General features: G+C 42.5%; 2 protein-coding genes across 2 annotated transcripts in view; one reads left to right on the top strand and one right to left on the bottom strand.

Annotated features, from left to right (window-relative positions):
* Positions 1-1,144, bottom strand: part of LOC145405552 (uncharacterized) — a 65,702-nt gene extending 64,558 nt beyond the window's left edge. Inside the window, exon 1 of the mRNA XM_080276890.1 lies at positions 992-1,144. Coding sequence (XP_080133016.1) covers positions 992-1,144 — 153 coding nt within the window. The remainder of the gene's footprint in view (positions 1-991) is intronic.
* A 21,740-nt stretch (positions 1,145-22,884) lies between these two features.
* On the top strand, positions 22,885-24,777 carry LOC145405550 (uncharacterized). The gene has a single exon (XM_080276888.1). It carries the CDS (start codon positions 22,885-22,887, stop codon positions 24,775-24,777), a length of 1,893 nt encoding a protein of 630 aa, XP_080133014.1.
* The last annotated feature ends 898 nt before the right edge of the window (positions 24,778-25,675 follow it).

Here is a 25,675-nt window from a genome sequence, read left to right as displayed (position 1 = left end):
TTAGATATCTATTAGATTAGAATATTCAATATATAGTTATCAGATAGATCAGAAGGTTAGATAGGTATACATTAGATTGGTTATAGATATTGGATGGATTAGACGTTTAGACAGATAGATATTAGATAGATTAGAACTTTAGACAGAAAGATATTAGACAGAATGAAACGTTAGAGAGATATTTGATGGATTAGAAGATTAGATAGACTTAGATTATAGGTTAGACAGATAGATATTCAATAGATTAGAAGGTTAGAAAATGATTTAGTTTAGGTTAGAATAGAAATATTGTCAACTTCACCATTAATATTCTCTCTTTTGGCCAGCTACAATAATTTTTAGATTATTAGAAGGTTAGAAAGATATATGATGTATTAGAAGCTTAGATAGATTTGTGTTTATCTATCTATCCATTTATCTTTGTCTAACAGCATATCTATCCGGTATTAAATATCTATCGATTATTCTACGGTTTCCATCTGTCCATTTGTCTCTCTATCCATCAATCTATTTGTATATCCATCTGTCTATTTATTTATGTCTATTTATTTTAGAGCTAAATTACAATCTGTCTGTCTCTATCTGTCAGTATATCTATCTATCCTGTAATAAATATATATCAGTATCAACCTATCAGTTTGTCTGTTTGTCTATCTATCTATCTACCTACTGTACCTATCTATCTGCCTATATGTCTGCATTTATCAGTCTATCAATCTACCTATGTATCTCTCGTTATATTACAAACTATCTGTCTATCGGTTATTCCGTATATCTGTCTATTTCTCTATCTATCTATCTATCTATCCTGCCTGGTGATAGATATAAGAGTACTGATAAGATAGATAGCACTGACCTGAGCGAGAAAGAGAGCAGACATGGTGAACAACGTCAGAAACCAGAATGTTCTTACAAATGCGTTCGTCCTTCTTCCACACACCTGCCTCATCCCCACCACACCTGTCGATAGAACAGTTGTGTCCTTAATTACCTTTGACCCCTGTGACCTTGATGTCTGAGGTATTTGTGCCCCGGAAATAACAGGCTCGATATCTGGGTACCCTTCTACCGGTTCACCACGTCTGGTTACCTTCGGATTCAATTTGGTTGAGTTGATGGGTTGGTTGTTGGTGGCGACTTTCATCCACTCACCTGAGATGGTGCTGCCTACTTCTTCCTTCACTCTTCCTTCATCTTTATCTTTCATTTTCTGCGCCTGCCCTCCTCTATTCCCAATTCTCTCATCTTTCCTCTTCTTTCCTTTTCAGGTGGTTTTATATTGCATGACAACCCTATGGGTGGTAAACATATAATCAGCCCATACGTGTTCCCTACGTGTCAACAATTGGTTGGCGGAGGATTTGTTCCCCTCCCAGTAAAACTAATTCAAATACAAACGGCTACCCCTTATGGGATAATGGCGTCTGGTCACAGACAGATAGATAGACAGATAGGTAGAGCTAATGAGTAGAATAATTCTGTATGTATGTATGTATGTAAGTATGTACGTTTGTCTGTGTGTGTGTGTGTGTGTGTATTTACCTATTTGTAGTATACAGGAATTGAGCAATGCTCGTGTTGTCCTGTCTCCAAATCCACATGTGTGTCAATCTGTCTATCTGTTGATCTATCTCTCCATCTATCTATTTATTCTTTGTGTATGCATGTGTGTATGTGTTATGTGATCTCTCTCTCTCTCTCTCTCTCTCTCTCTCTCTCTCTCTCTCTCTCTCATCAAGTTACATTTCAGACAACTGCTCGGCTAGCCCACTTGGAAGTGATACTTCTTTTTTAGTGTGTCCCTACATTTGTTTCTTTTATTTGTATGGATTTACTGTTTAGAGGCGTTGGAAGGGAAAGAAGGAGGGAGGAAGGGAGGGATATATATATATATATATATATATATATAATATATATATATATAAAATGCACGACATTATGTACGGGTACGGTGAGTTAACGAGGCATCTGACGACATAGCGTGGAAATTGCACAGTGCACAGTGTGGATGTTCAGGGGTGGTGCGGCAGCCTTGCCTTGCGCTTTTAAGTTAGGCTCTGCCCACTCCACTGTGCAAGGAACTTTCCCATGCGACCCAAGTACACAAGTTACCTCCTGAAGCAGTGACCGCTGGTCTATCTATCTATCTATATACCTAGGCTGCTTCCCCCAAGGAAAGGGAGGTAGCCGAGACAGGACGACTCACTCTCCATTTACTCATCCATTCAAACACATTTATTCGCATCTTAGCCCCAAAGGGGAGAACGGACAGATCCTCACTGCATCACAACGCACAAGGGTCAACTGCGCAATGCAATCAGTGACATCCACAGCAGGGCCCGACAGCAGAACTGGTTTACCCCTGCCACATCATAACAGACCCATCCCCTTACCCGCACCTGACCTGACTAGCTGATCAGACCAAAAGCGGGAGAATATCCCCTCAGGGCTGCGTCATCACTGTACCGCTGGTACATTAAAAAAATCCCGATGGTGGTAATTAAACTAACAGGGGCCCTCAGTGATCCACAGCCCATCATAGGTCTAAAGTAAGAGTTGTGACCTTTAACTCAGGTCACTCTGTGCAGATCCTAGTCTGTGCTCATACTACTGTATTTGCATTTAATAAATTGATAAATATATAATGATGTGATGCGACGCTATATATAGGTACGCTAAGTTTACAGTGTCTTGTAATCAGGGGGGGACTGAACTTATGAGCAGCTGGAAAAAGTAAGTTATTTGGACAGAAACAGAGTCAGCTAAGGATCCTTATGCAAGTACTTGTCTATTTTGTTTTTAAATGTCTTAACAGAGAAACTGTTCATGGTATCTGAGGGTAACCTGTTCGAGATATTTACAACCCTGTTGAAGAATAGGTATTTTGCTTCATGGCATTAGAAATGCTTTCCCATAATTTTGCAGCTATTACTCCTGGTTTGATTTGGCCGGTTTATTTCAAAGTAATCCCTCCAATATCCGACGTAATGGAGCCAAAGGCATGTCCGGAAAGTGGTCCTGTCCGGATAGTGGGCACCAGCCTCCTGGACTTGTACTTAAGGACACTAACTCAGAAAAACACCTATACAACTCCCTCTGGACATGCATAGCATCTATTTAAGATCCAAATCACACCAATAAGGGACATAAAAGACTGAAATAAATGCAAAAGAACCATAAAATGAGGTTTTTGAGGTAGGTTTATACAATATTAAACATTCTGGGTACTTAGAAGTCCCTGGCTCCTGGACTGGTAGTTATGGACTCTAACCTAACCTAACTCAGAAAAACACCTCCCTACTGCACATCCATAGCACCTAAGACACTACATATTCACACCAATAAGGGACATAAAAGAGTGAAATGAGGTGTTAGAGGTAAGTACAGTATGGAAAATACAGTACAGTACAGTATGAAACATTCTGCATACTTACAGCAAGTCCCTGGCCATCTCGATGAATAACCGCCTCCTCTCAGACTCTGACAGTAAGAGGGATTTCCTGAAGCACTTGCAGTACACTTTTCATGAAGTCTTGCACTTAACTTAGTCATTCTCACTCAGAAGTCCATTCTCTTTACACTGCGCATTCTTGTCTTACTTATGCTCCATTGTAACTTAATAAGTTTGCACACTGCACTTTAAGTCTTTCCACTCATAAAACCATTTTCTAAACAAATCACACTCAAGTTAATTTATGTTAAATTTACAGTCCAAAAATTATTTGTCTTTTCACTCAGATTTCTAATTTCTTAACAATACTGTATGCACTGTTTTTCTTTCACTGCACAACACTAAATTCCCGTGTGGTCTAGTGGAGAAGTTCTTGCCGTTTAATCACTGTCAGAGTTTGAGAGTAGCACAGGGAGGTGACCTACGGGTGCGTTGCTGGGTCGTGGTGATGGCGTACCCACTGCAGACGACTCTGAAGATAGACGCAAACTCATGTCGAGCAGTGACTCCACCGTGGCTGATGTGCTGGGCTGTGGCTCAGAGCATAAGGGCCTGTCTTGGGGAGCAACGGAGTGGAGCCAGGGCTGGGCACAGCAGGGGTCACTGACCTGAAAAAGCTGTCGATCGTTGACTGATACAAGGAACGACGATTCTGACAATTAATGATGCACTGCCTGAAAGCACGCACTTCTTCCACAAGTCCCAAGGGCCCCATCTCCCTGTCGCAGTCCAGGTGTTCCAGGTAGTCCAGAATGAACTCTAGGTGTTCCCGGAGTGCACTCACCTTGGGGATGGCTGGAGTAGTGTCATGCTGAGAGGAGTCCGCATCATTGTCTCCGTCCCGTTGGAATCTTCAAGCTGGGTACTGACACCTGCAACTGAAGATGCGATCCTGATATCAGACAAGGTCTGATACCCAGGATCGCCCTCGTCGTCATCCAACTGCTCACGCACTTCATCCACATCAACATCGTCTCCATGTGCATGTAGACGTGCATGGAAGTCATCCACGTCGAAACCTAGGAAATCGTGCTCCACATCCATTCCAAGAAGCAGACGAGACCAACCATTTTCTAGAGTCTTGACAGGAACTTCCTTCCATCCACTGGCCCAGTTGTAAATGGCAGACTTGATGTTGTAGCAGCGAAGGTTTTCCAAAGTCTGCTGGCCTCGCGTGTCCCATCCCTCCCTTCGCTCATCCTCGTCCTCGAGAACAACCATCACCTTGTTCAGGAACTTCTGTCGGTATAGCTGCTTCGTTGCCATGATCACTCCTTGGTCCATTGGTTGGATGAGAGCAGTAGTATTAGGTGGCAGAAACATGCACCTAATGCGGCCATTCTCAGCCACCAAGTCCTTGTTGCACGGGTGGGCAGGTGCATTGTCGAGGAGAAGGAGGGCCTTTACCTGGTTGCGTGGGATTCCCAGTTTCTCCGTCTGGTAATGTATGACCTCCTTGATGAAATGGTGGTGGAACCAGTCTTTGAAGATGTGGCCTGTGAACCATGCCTTCAAGGAATGGTACCAGATGACATGAAGGACATCCATCACCCCACGAAGACACCGAGGGTGCTTTGCATGGCCAACAATAACTGGCTTAAGCCGGTGCATGCCGTTAGCATTAGCACAACACAAAGCAGATATCCTTTGCTTGGAGAGCTTGCGGCCAAATACACGCTTCTCCGTCTCCTCGGCTAGAGCGTTCATAGTCAAAGAGAGATAGAGTAAACCAGTTTCATCAGCGTTGTAGACTTGACTGAGAGTGAGGCCTTCCCTGCTGATCAAGCCCTTCACCTTGTGCCGAAACTCCTCTACTCCATCCTCGTTAGCATCCAAAGCTTCACCATGAGACTTATGGTTGGTAAGGCCATGTTGTAACTTGAGACTTATGGTTGGTAAGGCCATGTTGTAACTTGAAGAGCCAACCCTCGGATGCCTTGAAGTCTAGGGCATCGTGAAGCCTTGCGAACTTCTCAGCAGCAGTCTTCAGCTCCATACCACATACCATCACACCAGCACCACATTGCTGTCGATACTAAATCAATGTGGAGCGGTCGACTTCAGCAGACTTGGGAGTAAACATTATCTTCCTCTCCACGTTGCGTTTGCTTTTTAATGAGAAGTCAGTCATGTACTGCATGAGTTTGTCTCGGGATCTCTTGATATCAAACAAAGTAGATCGGGCCAGGTTGAACTCATGAAGGATGCGTGATGAAGACCATCCTTCATCTACTTTCTCCAATATCTCCCTCTTCTTCTCCAGAGTCAAAACCACTCTCTTCCTCTTCTCAGGCGGCAGGGCCATCATCATACACACGAAGGAGAGGCACGAGAGCAGCAGGAGAACCTGCAGCAGGTAAGACACCACCACAAAAGCGAGCACGTGGGCAGCCATGACAATGAGCGTACACTCACAAGAGACGGGCGGAAAGTGGGGAGGATGCAGGGGCGCTCTAGCGGATGTCGGAGGAATGAGGCACCAAAACAAAGCTGTTCCGCGCTGCACGCGCCAAGTTCAAATTACGGGCAGGGAAAAGTTGGATTTTTTTCAAATTTTTTGCGGTTTTCAGACCATTTTGGGAATATTGGATCCCGGGATGATTATGTCCAGTAAGTGGAGATGTCCGGAAAGTGGGCTTCCGGATAGTACAGGGATTACTGTAATTATTCATGTCTAAGTTGTCATATCCCTTCATGATTTTGAAAAGCTTCATCCTTTTGTGCACTATGACGCAATGTGAGTCATAGTCCTTGCAATCTGAAGAGTAACTGATGATGCAACATGATGTAACTTCCTTATAAATGATCGTAGAAACTTTTCCTTTGGCTGAAATTGCGTCAGATTTTAGTGAGTCAAAGGTGAGGGTGGCCAGGTCTGAGGGAAATATATGGCAACACCCACCAGCTTATCACAGGGACAAGTGGCATATTTTTAGCTCAGTGTCCTTTTGGCAGTCAGCCTAGGTTATTCCTTGTTTTCTATTACCGCACCGTCCATACCTTACGTGTATTATACTGATAGTGTGTTATGTCTACTGCAGTGTGCTTGTGAAGAAGGTTTATAAGTGTTTCTCATATATTTTCAGAGAAAGCCAGATCTGAAATTTCATAACCAATTTTTATTGTTCCCCTCCCATACACTGAAACTACAATGGCAGGCAAAGGCTTTTCGGAGGAGGAGTATTTGAAATACTTGTTTAGTGGGAGTGAAACTGAAGAATCCAGTGACAGTGAATCTGATAGTGAATTTGGTGAGGAGGAGAGAGGGAGAAGAAGGGGAGAGGGAAATCCTCCCCCAAGGGAACAGATAAACCCAAAGCCACGGTCAAGGCAGCGGCGATTAGCACAACAGGCAGTAACACCATCATTACCACCACTCCTTTCACCATTGCCACCATTGGTCTTACCACTGCTATCACCACTGCCACCACTCCTGTCACCACTGCCATCACTCCTATGACCACTGCCACCACTGATATCGCTGCCACCACTCCTACCACCACTGCCACCACTGGTATAACCCCCTGCCCCCACTGGAACCACCATGACTATGGAGACTGAGCTGTATTATCGCCACCTCTCTTTCACCCCTCCACCACAAACACTGACCTCGTTACGCCCAGTCACCCTACACTCTCACAACACTCCAACCTGCCCACATCTCACAACCCATCCAAGATATCTCTATATCATCTTCCCCTACAAAATCAAAGTCACTGTCCCCTTCAGACTTCATTCCCCCTGAATTTCAGCCATCATCATCATCATCAACATCAGTAGCACCAGAATCATCTCCTCCACAATAGTTTCCACCACAACCATCTTTACCACAACCATCTCCTCCACAACGATCTCCACAACCATTTCCACCACAACCATCTTTACTGTAACCATCTTTACCATAACCATCTTCACCACAACCATCTTCATCACAACCATCACCATGATCACCTGAACCTTCATCCACCCAGCCATCATACACACAATCATCATCACCATCTCCCTCCCCACCACAAAGACGAGGGCGACGTGGGCCTAGGCGAGGTATTGGTGGGTGGCCGAGAGGTAGTGATCTGGCTCGGGGTTGTGTGCACCACACACGTACACAGCCAAGCATTTCTTCAGGTGAAGACCATCAGGATGAAACCTGGAGTTCTGGGTCATTCACACCCAATGCTGGCCCCTTCACTGAAATCCCAGGTTTGAGAGTGGCAGCACCAAGAACACCATTCTAATACTTCCAACTTTTTTTACAAGGGAGTTGTTGCTCTACCTGACGGTCGAAAACAACAACTATGCAAGGTTCCTGGGGACTGCACTAGATGTTTGGTACCTTTGCAACAGGTTCCTCGAGTTATACTTTCTTATGGGGGTTTGTGAACTGCCAACCATAAGACACTATTGGCGGTCCACAGTGGTTCACGATTACCCCATATTTCGGCGGTCAACGAATGGAAAGCGCTTCAGGGTCATCCGAAGCACTTTCATGCTTCAATTGTCTTGCCATACCCGAGAACAATCAAGACCAGCTAATAAGGATTCACACAGTGATGCAGTATCTCCTTCAAAGGATCCATGAGGTTTACATCCCATCCAAACATCTAAGCCTGGGTGAGGGATCTCTGGGTTGGAAAGGGCGGCTCTTCTTCCATGTATATAATCCTATGATGCCCCCAAAGTATGCCATCAAACTTTACATCATGGCTGAGGCAAAGAGTGGCTACATTTGGAATTTTGAGGTATACACAGGGGAAGAAGAAATCACTAGAAAACACAGTGTGGGGTCTCGTTGAACCTTTGAAGGGCAAAGGATACAAGTTGTATATCGACGATTATTACAACTCTGTATCACTGGGCAAACGCCTCTTCACAGAGGGAGTGTATGTGCCTGGCACAGTATGACTTGCAAGGGGAGCAACGTGGGAGCTGCAGGACATCAGCAATGTTAGACACCTTCCTGACAATGGAGTGGAAGCTAGGCACAAAGGCAATGTAATGGTGTTGCAGTGGAAGGACAAACGTATTGTAAGTATGGTGTCCACCTTCCACAGCGACACCACCATTCCTAAGCAGGTGCATGGGAAGGTAAAAGACCCAGATGAGAAATTCCACCACATTATCAAAACCCTGAACAAGCCCATCATGGTGGAGGACTACAATTGGCACATGGGTGGGGTGGATCATTTCTATCAGATCATCCAGTACTATCTTGCGCCAAGGAGGACGGTCAAGTGGACCAAGAAACTGACCTAATTCATTCACATGGCCCTATTCAGTGCCTACACCCTCTACAAGAATGACAACAGGCCTTTGACCCTCCTAGAATTCCAGGAGCACATGTACGACAAACTCCTGGCATTCTGGGGGGAGGACTGACCTGCATCAGGTCTTGCCCTTCACCATGCTCCTGACCTTCCCTCACGACGAAAAACACCAATACCTGTAGCAACCTCTCCATCAAGTGCAGCCTTCACTGTACTTGCAACAATCACTCCACCTCCTGCAACAATTGCTCCACCTTCTGCAACCATTGCTCCACCTCCTGCAGTAGCTGGTTCGTCAGGAGTAACTCGGCCAGTTACTGCCACGACCGCTCCACCTCCCACAGTAGCTGGCCCATCAACTTGGACAGCTCCTGCCACTGCACCTCCAGCAGGAGTACGGAGGCGAGGAGATGGAGGAACACTGCCGTCCAAGCGCCGTCGATATGTGGATTACAGGACATGCTTGGACTCAGCACTGCACCACACCTTAGAGAGAATCCCCGACAGGAAAAGGTTGCGGTGTTTGCTGTGCTATTAGCACAAGAGGAGGAAGAACACCAGCTATACATGTCCTGTTTGCGATGTGCCACTCTGCACAGGATTATGCTTTCATCAGTACCATACTGATGAAAGCATACAGCAGTAAATCACATCGGAAACACACACACACACACACACACACACACACACACACGTTGTGATCGTATCTTTCCTCCTCTCTGCAACTCCATCTCCTCTCAAGAAACACTACAACACTGCTAGAGGACGTGAGTAACCAGTTTATTTGTCTAGTTTTTATACTATTTTGTATTGTATGGTATAAAATGTGTGTTTTATATATTTCTCATAGGGAAAATGTGGTGCATGTCATTGCTACTCTCTCAGTCATTTTATTCGTAAAGTATAGGTCGCATTAAAAATCTGAAGAAAGCATGATCAAGCTGATAATTTCTTATGCATACTTTTGTAAAGCATAGTAACCTATGTGTGCAAATAATTATTTTCCGAACAGTTCTTAATGACAAACATACTCAGCCTATGGGCCGGAGCATATGAGCTGTTGCTGCACTCAACCCTTCTCAATAACAATAAGGGTTATAACACTCTGAATTATATCATGGGCTTCCTGAACCTTTGGGCTAAAAAACTGGATGTAATTTACATATATTTTTGTTACAGTGTCACTAATAACATACGAAATAAACAACTCTGATGTGTTTGGGCAATTTTTGTAGTTTTTTTTTTTTTTTTAACTTACTGGAAAACTATTGGACGTATCAAATCGCAACCAAGCTCATTTGAAAGATCGTGAAATTCTGCATATAGAGATGTCCTTAGCAACTGCACATCATGGGAAAAATTTTTCACAGTGATGTTGGAAATTCATTGGAAGCTAGTTTTCACATGAATAAGGTTTATTCTCGCTTCATTTGTGTACATTTATTCATCTGTTTTATGTTTTTTTTTTTTTTTTGCTTATCTGATAGTATAGACATCAGTCAAGATGATGGGCTACGATATACTGTATAACAATATAAGCATTTTCCGAGGGTAAAATTGACCATAGAATTTTTTTCCTTTCCGCGTGAATGGAGGCAACCTGAGCGGAGTTTTGCTTCTGTGCAGGGAATGGAAACTTATTGGAAACTTATGGTGCGTGAGAGGGTTAATAAGGTCGCCTCTCATCCTGCGATTCGTTAGAATGAATAATATAAGGTCATCAAGGCATTCCTCATATGGTTTGTTTCTCAGTCGTGGTATCTTTTTTGTGATTCTTCGCTGTATTTTCTCTTATTTTTCTGTCCTTTCTGTAGTATGGAGACCAGAACTGCACACAAAACTCGAGATGGGGGCGCACTAGTGAGCTGTGCAAGGCAAGTATCACTTTTCCCAATTTAAAGTCAAAAGTTCTTCCAATAAAACCCACTAACTTGTTTGCAGTTTTAACTGCCTCTCTGCATTGCCTACTTGGTTTTAGGTCTTTTGATATTCCCACATCAAGATCCTTTTCATTGTCTGTACTTGATAACTGGACATTGTTCATTTTGTAATTTGCGTGGATGTTGTTATTTCCAATATGAAGTCTATCTATCTATCTATCTATAGCCCGACGCCCTAATCCCGCAAAGGGTGGCTGCAGACAAAACGCCTCCAAGTCACTGTCACCGACCATTTGACTCCCCTCCCCCCAACTCACCCCCCCCCTCATATACCTCTCAACTCCATCCCTCCACCTCATCCTCGGTCTACCCCTCCCTCTCCCTCCCTCCACCTCACCTACATACACCCTCTTAGTCAGTCTTTCATTCTCCATTCTCTCCACATGTCCAAACCACCTCAGTGCATTTCTCCTAATCTTTTCAACCACATCCACATCTACCCCACAACGTTCCTTCAGTTCTTCATTCGTCAACCTGTCCCTCCACGTCACTCCACATGCTCCTCTCAAGTAACTCATTTCCACTGCTCTCACTCTTGACTTGTTCCCCTCTTGCAAGGTCCACGCCTCGCTTCCATACGTCAGGGTAGGGATCACAATACCATCATGCAGTGACTTCTTAACTTCCATATGAAGTACTTTGTATTTTTCTATGTTGAATTTCATGTGCCACTTGCTCACCAATGTATTAAGGTCATGTTGTAACTACTCCCACCGTATCGTTGTAGTTACTTTATTGGTTATTTTAGTATCATCAGCAAATTTGATTATTTTACAATCTAAACCCTCATCTCTATCATTTATGTAGATAATAAAAGGTATCGACCCAAGTACTGAGCCCCGGGGAATGCGACTAATCACAGTACGTCATTTGGATTCCTTTCCACTTATTACAACTCGCTATTTTAGGTTTGAAAACCAGTCTTGTAACCAATACTGCGTATTTCCTTTTATTCCATGGGCTTCTATTTTGCACATGAGACGCTTGTGAGGGATAGCGTCAAATGCATTTTGAAAGTCGAGGTAAATTATATCTGCTGCACTTGAGTCATCATATGATTTGTAAACATCGTGGAAGAAGTCCAATAAGTTAGTTAACCTGTGGATTGTGAGCCACAGCTCAGGCGGGGTAGCGTTGCATTGCAAGCCACAGCTCAGGCTGTGCTGGTCATGCATCACTGCTAGCTACTCCACCTCTATGCACACTTACACATGGCGCTACACAGACGGAGAGAGAGAGGGATCTTTTTCTTTTCACTGGATGATGCCCTAGATGTTTATCTTCAAGTTTATAATAAATAAAAAAAAAAAATCATTTTTTCACTTCTCCTCTACATAAACTTACGCATGGCCCTACACGAAGACGGAGGATTTTTTTTTTTTTTTACAAGATGATCCCTGGATGTTTATCTTCAAGTTTATAATAAACAAAAACTAAGATTTTTTTTTCTTCATTTTTTGTGCATCACAGGGTAGGATAAAGAAATGTAATTGTGCAATCCAAGGGTTAAGCCCGAACGTTGATGTCTGAATCCATGCTGCAAGTCTCGGATTATATTGTTTTCTTCTAGATAATTAACTATTTTATCTCTTATGATTGTTTCCATTAATTTGCACACTATTGATGTTAAGTTGTTAAGTTAACTGGTCTGTAGTTTCCTGGGTGCGACTTATTTCATTCATTCATTCATTCATTGCCAGACGCCATGTATCCCAAACGGGGTGGCCAACAGCTTAGAGTTAATTATTTTTACAGGGAGGGGCACTAATCCTCCACCAACCCCACTTCACACGTAGGGATGCCAACAGCATCTGGTGTTCCCAGGCGGTCACCCATCCAAGTACTAACCAGACCCAACGTTGCTTATTTCCTTTTTTGAAATTTGGTGTTTCATCAGCTAGTTTCCATTCGCATGGGACCTTCCCAGTATTTAATGATTTATTAAATAAGACAGTGAGTGGTAGTAAATAACTAATTTATTGCTTCTGAGAATTCTCGGTGATATTTTATCAGGGCCAGGAGTTTTGTTTATGTTTGTACTATTTATGGCTGAAAGGATATTGCTATTGTGGATAGTGTAGTTAATGAGAAAAGTGCTGTTTGCATGGTTTATAGCTGACAGTAGGGTTCTTGTGGTATTTTCTACTGTAAAAACAGATTCAAATTAATTGTTAATAATGTTTGCCATTTCAACCACAGTTTCTGTGTTGTTTGCCATTGTTTGTTTCTAGAGGGCCTTTTGCTTTAGTCATAACCTTTTTCTTTCTAATATAACTGTAAAATTCTTTAGGATTTGATTTGCACGTATTAGCAATGTGGATCTCCAGTCCTATGTTGCTTCATTTGATAAGTCTTTTCAATGCACGGCGTAGATTATCATACACTAATTTATCATCAATGATTTCTGTAGTTTCATATTTATGGTACGCAGGTTTTTTGGGTATTAGGCTACTTTTAATTTCACTGGACGACCACTTTGGTTTACTGTTACCAGCTGGACTCCTGTTACATAGTGGTACACATGACTTCACTGCTTCATTAAATTTTTTGGTGAATATTTCCCATGTTTGGCTTATGTCATCGGTTTCAGCCATCTGATTCCAATTCGTGGTTGTAAACAGTGCTCTGGTGAAATCTGCTCTATGATAGTCTGGAACTTTTCCTTTTCTCTGTTTCTTTCACTTTTTCAGTAGTAATATTAAACTGGATAATCGAATGATCCCTGGTACTAAACTCAGGTCCGATTTCAACGTTGTTAACTAGTTTATCACTTCTAGTTAAGATAATATCTAGGGTAGTGTTATATTTCGTTGGGATTTCTACGTGTTGGTAAAGGGTACTATCTTGAAGATTCGAATAAAGCTCATGTCCTGAGTGAGCAGTTAGTTGTTCATCCCACTTTGTTACTGGCAGATGGAAGTCACCAAAAATTACACTATCCTCTTGACAACAGATACCCAAAATTTGATAGTAAAGTTTTTCATCTGTGTCAGCTGACTGTCCTGGAGGATGATAGACGAGACATATATTCATTTTATGTGATTTAATATTTAATTGATCATAACTGGCATCTACTGTATGTTGACAGTACAGGGTTTGGACGGCACAAGTGGGTGGAGACTAGTTTTCATGTATAGTAAAACACCACCACCAGCACGGTATGGTCGCTCACAGTTGAAATATTGTACGCAATTTTTTTTTTTATATGCTTGACTCTGGACATAGACATCTCAGCCTGCTCCCAAGGCCCAGTAGTCCTCCTACATATCGTACACCTCTACATGTCACCACTTAGGCGCTAACACGCACCGTCCATACCGAATACATGCTAGGGCTGTCTCATACAGGACTGGTGTATTGGTATTAGTGGGGGTATTTTTACAACATGTCGGCGGGTCTTCTGGTAGATCGGTAAAGTCTGCCGTAATGAAATTCAAATCCTTAAACTGTTCCCTGCTCCAGCAGGGATTTGAACCTGGGTCCAGTAGGACCGCAAGCCACCTCTTTACCGATTGAGCCACCGCCTCTACTGTGTATTCCGCTAAAAAGTCACTGTCAGATGTCTTAATCCAGGACTCTGTGATGCCAGTAATGTCATAATTTCCTAGGTAAACAAGAGATTTCAAATCCTCAAATTTGTTCCACAAACTACATGTGTTAACACTGCAGACTCTAATTCTATCCCAAATAGTTGATGGACTGACTTTATGGGTATTTACTTTGAGGTTGCTGCTCCTGGATGCTCCGTGTTGTCTTACTTGAAAAGGGCAACTTTATCATGTGAAAGCCTACTTAACAGTGCCGCTCCTACTGAGTTGAAACGGAGACTATCTTTCTGGAAAAGAATATGTTGATCATAGAACTGTTCCCACAGATTGACAAAGTTTACTCTTTCTTGTGTGCAGAGAGATTTTAGATGGTTATTTGTGCTGAAGGCCTTGTCGTAGAAGCTATTTTCTGCATTTATCCTTGGGAGTACGCTGGATATAGTTATATTTGTGGACTTTTTTATTTTAATCGCTTGATCATCTCATGATATTATACTAGCATTTTTTTTCCATCTGTTGTGCTTCAAATCGTTTGTACCGACATGAATGAAAGAGAGTTTCATTGCTTGCGTCTTTTGTGACCTCATTGCAGGCTTCTGTTATATCACGTAATCCACCTCCTGCAAAATAGTACCTCTTCCTGGTGCTGGGGGCGCATCCACGAAATTCCTCCAGCTGACCGTGTACAATGGAGTCCCCAGTAAGCCTTGTTTCTTAAGTCTCGTTAACTACTTCAGCAAGGATCTGGTAGCAATTGTACTTAGTTATGAGCAGGTGCTTCCTTGTACTTTTTACTGGTTTTGCACAATTTCTTACGTAGTAAAGGGGACTACACTTGGCGAGGGAAGTACGGAATTGCTGGGCGAAGAAGATACACTATCATTTGTGACTGCCTGATGGGCGGGGACTGGTACGGGCTCGGTTAGCAAGTGTCTTCCTGAATATTGTCATTGATTCCCTGCACTTGCTGCTACAAACGCTTTCATTGTCTCAAACTCTGCCTTGATTTCCCTGTAATTTCCCTGTGATTCAGCTAAGCCTTCTTCAAGGTCTTTCCTCATGATGCATAGTTTGCACACAGGTGACGAAAGGTAATCTGAAAAATATTGGTGAGCAAAACGACCAGTACACTCATGACACTTGTCCAACATGGACGGCATTGTGAAAGGTAATATTTCTAAAATACCATGACAAGAAAATAGAAAAATTTACAACTGCATAAGGATATTATTATAAATGTATAATTTACTCTATAAATGTGTTACGTCCTTACCCCACATTGCCACAGGCTCCAGCAGCAGTAGTACAGTACAGGAAGGACGTTGCCCAGTGAATTATTCTTCCTATGGTCAGCCTTAGGTGTCCAGTACACAAGATCAGCTAAGGCGAAAATAAACACTGGCTTCTTAAAGTTCACTGTCTTTATTTTCCAAATAATTCCACTTAATTCTTTCCAACTTCACTGTTCTCACAAGCACTGGAGCTATACACACTTTACTAACTGCTGTTACACTTAATGCTTAACAACACTTCAAAGTTATTACACTTAATGCTTGACACTCCACTGTTTTCTCAAGTTCCAATGATATACAGATTTCAAAAACTGGTCACTATTTACCACTATTTTCACAAGTACTAAAAATACACAATCTTCACTGACACTTGACACTGCACTATACCAAAACCGACCGCACTTCACTCAAACTGACTTGACACCCGACTAAACTCGTTCTAGTCTCTTATCCATCCTTACATTGTTCGAGCATCATCTACTTCTCCAACATTCTCGGACGTGCTGGTCTTGCATCAGCCCCTAGTAACAACAGTTACCAACTACGAGACATCAAACATGCCAAAGTCTTCTTACATTACATAACACTCTAAATCATTTACCATACGAACTTAAATTACATAATTTAACAAGCAATCACTTAAATAAATCACTATAGAGAAAAAGACCACAAACATTAATGCATAACTTACGAAATAACTGCGCTCACAAACAGCAAGAAAACTGGCAACTCTGACTCGTACCGGAACTTACGGTACGAGAAACGTCTCGAAGGTGCGAGACTACCTAACTGGCAAATCTCCCTTCATAACAAATGAAATACTGAATTACTAGGGAGATACGCTTTCTATATACTAACTTCCATTGAAAAAAAGGAATAGAAAAACCTCTTACTGTGATATTATCTAACTTAACATGAAATGTAGAAATATGCTATAAACTGATTCACTGAAAATAATAATAGAATAACAGGAAAAATCGAAATGAAACGTAGCTACTGTACACTTATCAAACAATTGTTTGTACAATGTATATACTATATTACTAGTGAAACATTATACACAGACTTAACACACAATTGTATCTCTTTACACAAGACAGTGTTAATTACCAAAACAGCAAACAACCAATCATACACTAGTTAGACCTTACAGTTCCAAACGTAAACACCTGATGGTCAGAAAGCACAGTCCAGACAAAAAAAAGCTCTAACTGGTGAATACACTTTCAATATGCTAACACCCTTTACAAGTAAGTAAAGATAATATACTAGTTATGGTGTAATGCTAGGTGTAAATAGGCTCGACTTCTCGTTCCTATTTCACCTAACGTGGAGCGGGGTCCTCTTTTGACCCCGGAGCTTAGTGCCATAAAGAGAGGCAGGACACAAAAACTCTAGGCAATCACCTTTACACGTATCTTACCACAATCAGACACATGACAAATCAGCAGATATCACAACATAACATATAGCAAAATAAAACCTTATCTAGGACATGTGTATCTCGCAGGATACTTGCTTATCCGATATTAATGCCAACACAATCAATCCTAGTGTATTCAGGGTACAGTGAATATAGGCGCGCGCGTGAGGCGCGGAGAGTGAGTCTCACAAGGGTGGGGAGAAAGGGGGTGGGTGCGGGGAGTGACTTGTGACGGCTAGGAGGGAGTTATGGTAATACTGGAGAGAGGCAAGTATTAACAATGAGGATTACACGTTTTCCAATAGCGAAGGGACTTTGGTAATTGATTTTATTCTTGGTTTACACTTACACTAGATACTGGGACGAGAGGGTGTCGTACAGGGGAATATCACTAACACCTTCTCGTATTACTTCTTTAGAGCTCACAGCAGTAGGGGTGTATTACTACGGAGGAATTTCCAGGTGGCACAGTCTTACTAATTGTATATAAGGGACATCACTCATAAATACAGTTCATCAGATCTTGGTTCGCACACTCGTCCTTTATTCTCTCACTGTGATCTTACTTGCCCCGATTTTCACTATATTAAGTCACTGCACGATACTACACTAGGCAAAGTCACACTTAACCTAAATCACTTGCACTGTTTCTGGGCAGCGTCACATGTATTCATCGTGGGGGCAGGGGCGGGAACACACCGTCGGCAATCCTGCCGGGCTAGGGGCACCGCCAAGGGGAGGCGTGCCAAGAGGGCACGGGACAACTCGTAGGGGCGTCCTCTCGCGTCCCGGGCTACCCGTGGCTTCCGGGCTGGGCTCAGGGGTATGGCCCTTGGGACTGGGGCAGAATAGCTCCAGGAACCTCTGGTGTAAGTCTCGGCCAGAGGTGGGAGCCTTACATCGTCGTGGGGGTATATGGAGATCGCGCCCGGGTGTCCTGGGGAGGATCGGGAGAGACTGCGGACTGCGGTCTCCAGCGTCTAGGGGCGCTGACAGGGGAGGGCTGCGGCATCGGCTTACGCTGGGGCCCGTCAGCTGCGTCTGTTCCAGAGCCAGGCATGGGAAGCGGAGGCCAGGGGAGGCTGTGAGGCCTGTCTGGGACACTCTGGTATGGGAGGCCTGGGCTCTTGTCTCCTGCCGGGGTGACATCTCGCTCCTTGCCTCCTTCCGTGCACCTTCGGAGTGACAGTGGGCCGTCTCACGAGGGCGGGAGCGACAATAGGCCGTCTCTACCGGGGCACCTTCGGAGCGACAATAGGCCGTCTCACGAGGGCGGGAGTGACAATAGGCCGTCTCTACCGGGACACTTTCGGAGCGACAATAGGCCGTCTCTACCGGGACACTTTCGGAGCAACAATAGGCCATCTCACGAGGAGGGGCGCCGTCTGGAGTGTCTAGAACAACTCCACCCCTACCTGGTTCAACAATCTCACTCCGTGAAGGTAGTGTCCTTCTCCTGCGACGGCGACGGTGTGGTGGCTGCGTGACATAGGGGCGAACGGCCCTGGCTGACATATGCCGTTGTTGCCGGGGGTTGCTCCGAGTGGTGGCGGCTACCCCGGGGGGTCCATGTGGGGGTGTCGGCACGTTCCCGGGCATACTGGGCTGTATCTCACTTGCCCCGTTGTCGGGGGCACTACGGTATTCTTCTGTTTCCATTTCAGGGGCACTGCTTTGTAAGTCACGCATTTTATATGGTACTGTTCTAACTTACCTTGAGCTGTGGGAAATAAAGTAACTGAGATCGAAACAACAGGCGGGAAATCGATAACAAAGGCGTGGGTAACAAAGATAACAACTGGACAGGTGAATGTTTTACATCTCTAACACGCTCAAAACATTTGCATGCAAGCTATTTTATGCTTAACAAGGTGGAAGTATGTGTGAGACTCTTATGCACAGATCTATTCACATTCACACCGATAAATACACCACTTGATTGGTAATTCACTGGGTAGTGAGGAGCACTCCGGGACGCGTCTTGACAACACGGGTGCTGAGGAGAAGGAGGAGGAGGAAGAAGAATAGAAGGAGAACGAGAAGAAGCAGAAGAAAAGAAGAAGAGGAGGAGGAGGAAGAGAAGAGGGAGAAAAACCGAGAATAGAAAGAAGAGGAGGAAAAAATAAAAAACTGGAGAAGAGGAACGGAAGAGGGTTGACTGTGAGGTATGGATGAAGGAAGGGAGGGAGATATAGAGCAAGAGTGTGACATGAAAGCATTTCATTGTTTTATTGTCTCATTTGCCATTCATTACACTCACTAGCTGTGTATCTGCTCAATGCTCCCTGGCCTGAAGGAGGACGTCGTGAGCAGGGTCTCATGTGTCTGTCTGTCAGTCTCTATCTGTCTCTCATTGTCTGTCTCTCTGACTGACTTTAGGTATGTATATATGTCTGTTTGTCTGTCTGTCTGTCTCTTGCTATATCTGTTTGCCTGTTTGTCTATCTGCCTATCTATCTATCTATCTATCTGTCCGTCTGTTCTTTATTGAAATCGAAGGGGATGCAAATAGAGCTGCCACCCTGTCTTTCTATCTACCGGCCTTTCTGTCCGTCTGTCTGCCTGTCTGTCTTCTATCTTTCTGTCTGTCTGTCTGCCTGTCTGTCTTCTATCTTTCTGTCTGTCTGTCTGTGTGAATGTATGTATGTATGTCTCTGTTCCTCTGTCTGTTTGTCTGTCTGTTTTTCGCTTTGTCTATCTGCCTGTCTGTCTATCTGCCTGTTAGTCTATCTCCCTCTCTGTGTATCCTCCATGGAAATTGATGCTTTTAGAACTCTCTCTCGGTCACTCCGTCTTTCTGTCTAGCTATCTATCTGCCTTTCTGTCTGTCTGTCTGTCTGTCACTCCCATTGTCTGTCTTATATGTGTATCGTGATTATCAGAAATCACGATATTTTTGTATTACTATTCTATGGTGATTATTTAGATGCATATTTGTCTATCACAATTGTGGATGTATATGTGTAGGATTATTTATGTGTAAATACTGTATATACTGTATATTGTATGTATTAAGATTTCACTGATTGTTTATTGGAATAACGAGGAGTATGTTGATACCCTTGGGTGATTTGGTACTGTTAGTGATATAAGCTTAAGTTACATTTATGTATAATCATAGTGTACTGTTAATATTAGTTAATATTGGAATGTCTTGAAAATGTTGTATTTGCGAGGTTCAGTGTTTTAACTGATACTTGTTTATGAATGGTTAAATTTAAGCTGTACGGTTAACGTGTGAAACAAGCCGAATGGCGGCAGTTTGTGATAAACTATTAGTAGCCAGTCACGTGACCATATTTCAAGGAGTCCTGGGGTCAGTTGGTACGAGGTTAAGGAGCTGAGCAGAGGGGCCCCGAGTTTAGGTCTGGCAGCTGTCCTGTGTGAAATTGTCTATACTGTATGTGGACTGATGTTATTCGGGTGGATGTTTGGAAGACAGTGCGGCCATGTTGTAAGTTTACTGCATTTTTTAAAGTTTCAAAATATGCTTAAGTTCATGAATAATTGTCCATTTTATTTTGCATATTTAGTATGGTCGGTCACATTGTATAGTGTGATATTATTATTTGATATCATACTAAGGTTCTTTGTAATTATATATATGACGTGTGTTTGCGATTATTGCTGGGAAGTGAATCTGAGTTCATTCTTTTGTTGTTTATTATTTATGAAGCTGTATTTACCAGGTTGAATCATTAAACGGATCCGACACCGCAGAACTGCAGTGTTCATTCAAACCTGAATAACAATACAATTCAACAACTCGCAACCATGGATGAGCTCAAGAAAAACCGGACAGCAGCCAAGAGAAGGTTCACTAGGAAGGTCAACATCTTCAAGGAAGCCCACGGAAAGAAGTTATCATGTGAAGTGCTTCAACGAATGTATGAGGAGGTTAGTACGTGCTTCAAAGTGGTGGATGAAAGGAATGAGGAAATGATCGCTCTTTTAAAGGAATCTGAACCTTATGATGAGTATGAACAATACATAACTGAACTTGAAAATATAAAAATGAAGTTTATAATATTTTGATAACTGAGACTGGGAAGGTGAAACAGAAACCATCACTTGCCATAAAGAAACTGGAGCCTCCTAAATTTCGTGGTTCTGTCAGAGCATTTCCTACTTTTGTTAAGGATTATGAAAGGTTAGTTGTGTCTCAGCAAGGAATGGACCCGTACGTGCTGAGGAATTCCTTGGAAGATGAACCTAAGAAATTAGTGGAAGATTTAGACGATTATAACCGAATGTGGGCTCGTCTGAAAGAGACTTATGGTGATCCAGCTAAAATGATAGATTCTATTTTAGGAGATATCAGAGCAACTAAACCAGTGGTTGAAGGTGACAATAAAAGGCTTATTAACATGATTAATACTGTAGAGAAAGTGTGGTTGGATATTGATAATTTGGGTCAGTTACAGGAACTTGAAAACACTACTGTAATTACTCAAGTGGAGAGATTGTTGCCACCTACTTTGAAAAGAGAATGGGCAATAAAGGTACAGTCTATCGGTACTGACAGGTTTAAAAGCTTAGTAACATTCTTGACTGAACAGCGCAAAGTTATAGAGTATTTGCAAGATGAGTCAAGGATTGCAAGTGCTAGGGCGACAGTTCATGTGTGTGAAGAAGAGACTTCCAAGGACTCTGAACTTGCAGAGGCGATTAAGCAGTTAGCTACAGGTCAGGAAAAATTTCAAAATCAAATGTTCAAATGTTTATCTAACTTATCCTTTGCTAGTAATAACTTTCAGGGAATGCCAAGCAGAAATGGGTCAAATTTTGGACCAAAGGGAAATACCAAGAGATGTTGTGTGCATGAGTCTGATACTCATGATCTAAAAGATAGTGCAACCTTTAAACAGTGGCCTAAGGAGACAAAATTTGAATTTCTGAAATCTAAGGGTATATGTTATATGTGCTTGAAGGAAGGACATTTAGCAAGGAATTGCAGTCAAGGATATTCATGTAGAGTTCTGGTAGATGGGGAACGCTTTGGAAAATATCATCATTCTGCCCTTCATCCCATATTCATTAGCCATGGAAGTACTACTGTGGAAGCATCAAGTAGCCATGTGACAAGAGATGGAGTAATGCTCATGACGGATTATGTGAACAGTGCTAATCAGGTAATACCCACCCTTTATGATCCAGGAAGTAATTTAAGTTTAATCACCAATAGGATGGCACGGAAACTAGGTCTTGTTGGGACTCCTGTGAGTTTAACTTTAACCAAGGTTGGTGCGCAAACAGAACAGGTAGAAAGTTACGTGTATAAAGTCTTGTTGAAAGATAAATTTGGGAGGGAAAAAATAATTGATGCCTGTGGTATAACTGAAATCACTGGTGTGTCAAGTGAGATAGACGTGACTCCATTTGCACATATGTTTGGGTTACAGGAATGGCAGTTAAAGAGACCCAGCGGACGTATTGAGTTATTGATTGGATCAGATTACTGTGCTCTTTTACCTCAAGTTGTAAAAACAGTGCACAGTGTTCAACTGTTGGCTAATGACTTTGGATTTTGCCTTAGAGGAAGTATAGATGGAGAAAGAAAGCAAAGCGTTAGCCTTAATGTTCAGGTGAATCATGTTGCATGTTCTAAGCCTGAAGAGTGGCTTCTTACATCTCGGCTAAACCCTTGTCAAGTAATTGAAGAATACTTTTTGACTGAAAGCTTAGGAACTTTGTGTACCCCAAGATGTGGGGGATGCAAGTGTGGAGGTTGTTCCATTAAAGGAAATTTAACTATAAAGGAAGAAAGGGAACTTAGACTTATTGAAGATGGATTGCACTATGATAGGGGAAATAAATGTTGGATTTCAGAATACCCTTGGATCTGTGACCCTTCTAAGTTACCTAATAACTTCCCCATGGCTTTGGCTCGATTAAGAGCTACAGAGAAAAGATTAAAAAAGATGGGAATGAAGTACTGTTTAAAGTATCAGGAACAAATTAATGACATGGTATCTAGAGGAGTTGCGCAGAAGTTGACCCAACAAGAATTGGAGAGTTATGAGGGCCCTACTTTTTACTTGCCACACCATGAAATCCATAAGCCAGAATCTCAGTCAACACCTCTAAGGATTGTGTTTAATTCAGCTGCATCATTCCAAGGAATGGCTCTAAATGATTTTCTTGCTAAAGGGCCTGATGTTCTAAATAATTTGTTGGGGATTCTTTTGCGTTTCAGACAAAATAGGATTGGCATAGTTGGCGATATCAAGAAAATGTACAACAGTGTTAAAATATCAGAGTTTGATATGCATACTCACAGCTTTCTATGGAGAGATTTAGATGCAGAGAAAGTTCCTGATCATTATATACTGAAGACTGTGACATTTGGAGATAAACCAGGGGGGGCAATAGCTATGGTGGCATTGAGGAAGACTGCTCAAATGAATGAGGAATATCCTTTGGCTATAAAGACTATTATTGAAGATTCTTATGTGGATGATGTGTTAGGAAGCTTTGATAGTTCCGAAATAGTTGTTGAAAGGATGGGACAAGTGGAAGAAGTGTTGGAAGCAGGAGGATTTGTAATGAAACAGTGGATCATGTCTGGAGATGATGGATGCATCAGTGAGAAAGTTGTGGATACGAATCATGAAAAGGTTTTAGGTCTAGATTGGAAACCTAAGGAGGATATCTTTTTGTTCAAAGCCAAACTCAATTTTTCAAGGAAAACTCGTCAAGGAAGGTCTGAACCAGATGTTTTGTTAGGTGATCTAGAAAGGCGTTTGCCAAGCCAGTTGACGAAGCGCATGATTCTTAGTCAGATTGCAACCTTGTATGATCCTCTTGGATTTATTACTCCATTTACCCTTAAAGCTAAGCTATTGATGAGAGATGTAGTTACAGACAGTGAGGGGGATCGATCAAGAGGGTGGGATGAACCAATTAATGAAATTTTGTATGAAAAGGCAAAATCACTGTTTGAGATGATGTTCCTGTTAGAAGAGTTGGAATTTCCCGGATGTATAAAACCGATACCCACCGTAGGCCACCCAGAATTGGTTGTTTTCTCTGATGGTAGTAAGAAAGCATATGGGGCCGCTGCATACGTCAGATGGGAATTGTCTGATGGTTCAGTTAAATCATATCTATTGTGCTCCAAAAACAGAATTGCACCAACAAGACAGATCAGTATACCGAGATTAGAATTATGTGGTGCTGTTGTAGCTAGTCGTTTGAGATCTACAATTGAAAGGGAAATGCAGTTTAAGTTCCAAAGAGTTATTCATATCACAGACTCCTCTATAGTACGAGCTCAGATTCAAAAGGAATCCTTTAGATTTAATCCTTTTGTTGCAAATAGGGTGACTGAAATCCAATCTAGGACAAAACCAACAGAATGGTATTGGGTGACATCTGAAAATAATGCAGCAGACCTGACAACAAGGGAGTGTACCCCATCAGAATTAGGACCAGATTCTGTGTGGCAAAGAGGCCCAGAATTTCTCTACTTAGATCATGATCAATGGCCGGTGAAGCAGAGTTTTGAGGGAGATGTACCTGATACTGTGTTTGTGAAAGCAACTACCCATGCATGTGAGGCTGAGGTAAAGACAGTGATAGATATTGGTAGGTTTAGCAGCTACAAGAAACTGCTTTCAGTCACAGCTCGGGTAATGCAAGTTGTCAAGGCAAAGTCATTGAAAGGATTGTGTGAAGAGCCTACCGCAGAATGCCTACAAGCAGCAGAGAATTACTGGATCAGACAAGTTCAAGTCTCAATCCATCCAGATTGGAGGACTAGGTTCAAACGACTGGGGCCCACGCTAAATGATCAGAAAGTAGTAGTGGTAGGAACCAGAATATCGAAGTGGATGAAAGCTAATTGGAACCGTGATTAATTCATTCTTTTAACATCAGACCACCCATTCACAAAACTATACATTAGTCAGATACATCAGGAAAATCATGATGGTGTAGAGGCTTGTCTTGCTAAATTGCAGTTAAAATTTTGGGTGCCTGGTGCTAGAAGAGTTATTAAATCTGTGAAACGGCACTGTACCACCTGTCGTATGATTGACAAGAAAGTGACCTCTCAATGCATGGGCGAATTACCAAAAGAGAGACTTGAACCTTCACCACCATTTTTCAATGTATCACTTGATCTTTCTGGACCTTATTCTGTTTGTGATACTGTAAAACGAAGGGTGAAAAGGAAGGTATATGGAGTCATATTTAATTGTATGGCTACCAGAGCTGTGTATACAGATGTTGCAGAAGGCTATGATACTGGCAGCTTTCTTAAGGTATTTAAAAGATTCACATCTATTAGAGGTTTTCCAAGAAAGGTGTTCTCAGATAATGGTGCTCAGTTGGTGTCAGCAAACAAGGAGTTGAGAGACATGGTTTCTAAGTGGAATCTTAAGGAATTAACTGAATTTGGAAGATTTGAGGGTCTTTCTTGGGAGTTTAATAAGTCAGCAGATGCACCGTGGCAGAACGGATGCAGTGAGGCCTTGATTAGGTTGGTTAAGAGATCCCTGTGTAGAATTGTTGGGGACTGTGTCTTGTCATATGGCGAGTTACAAAGAGTAATGTTTGAGGTAGCTAACCTTCTCAATGAAAGACCGATTGGACGTAACAAAGTATCTGACCTCGAAGATGTTTCTGTTGTTCGTCCTAATGATCTTCTTTTGGGTCGTTCTACAGTCACAGTGCCAAGTGGGATGTGGGATGAAAGTAGCAATTTTAGTAAGAGGCATGCATTCATGAACAGAATTATTGATTCATTCTGGAAGA

The sequence above is a fragment of the Coenobita brevimanus genome, chromosome 67 (assembly GCF_032717465.1).
Source record: "Coenobita brevimanus isolate Jiangsu-jjx chromosome 67, ASM3271746v2, whole genome shotgun sequence".
Classification (NCBI taxonomy): domain Eukaryota; kingdom Metazoa; phylum Arthropoda; class Malacostraca; order Decapoda; family Coenobitidae; genus Coenobita; species Coenobita brevimanus.
The sequence above is the reverse complement of the archived record's forward strand: the minus strand, read 5'-3'. Positions and strand labels throughout refer to the sequence as shown.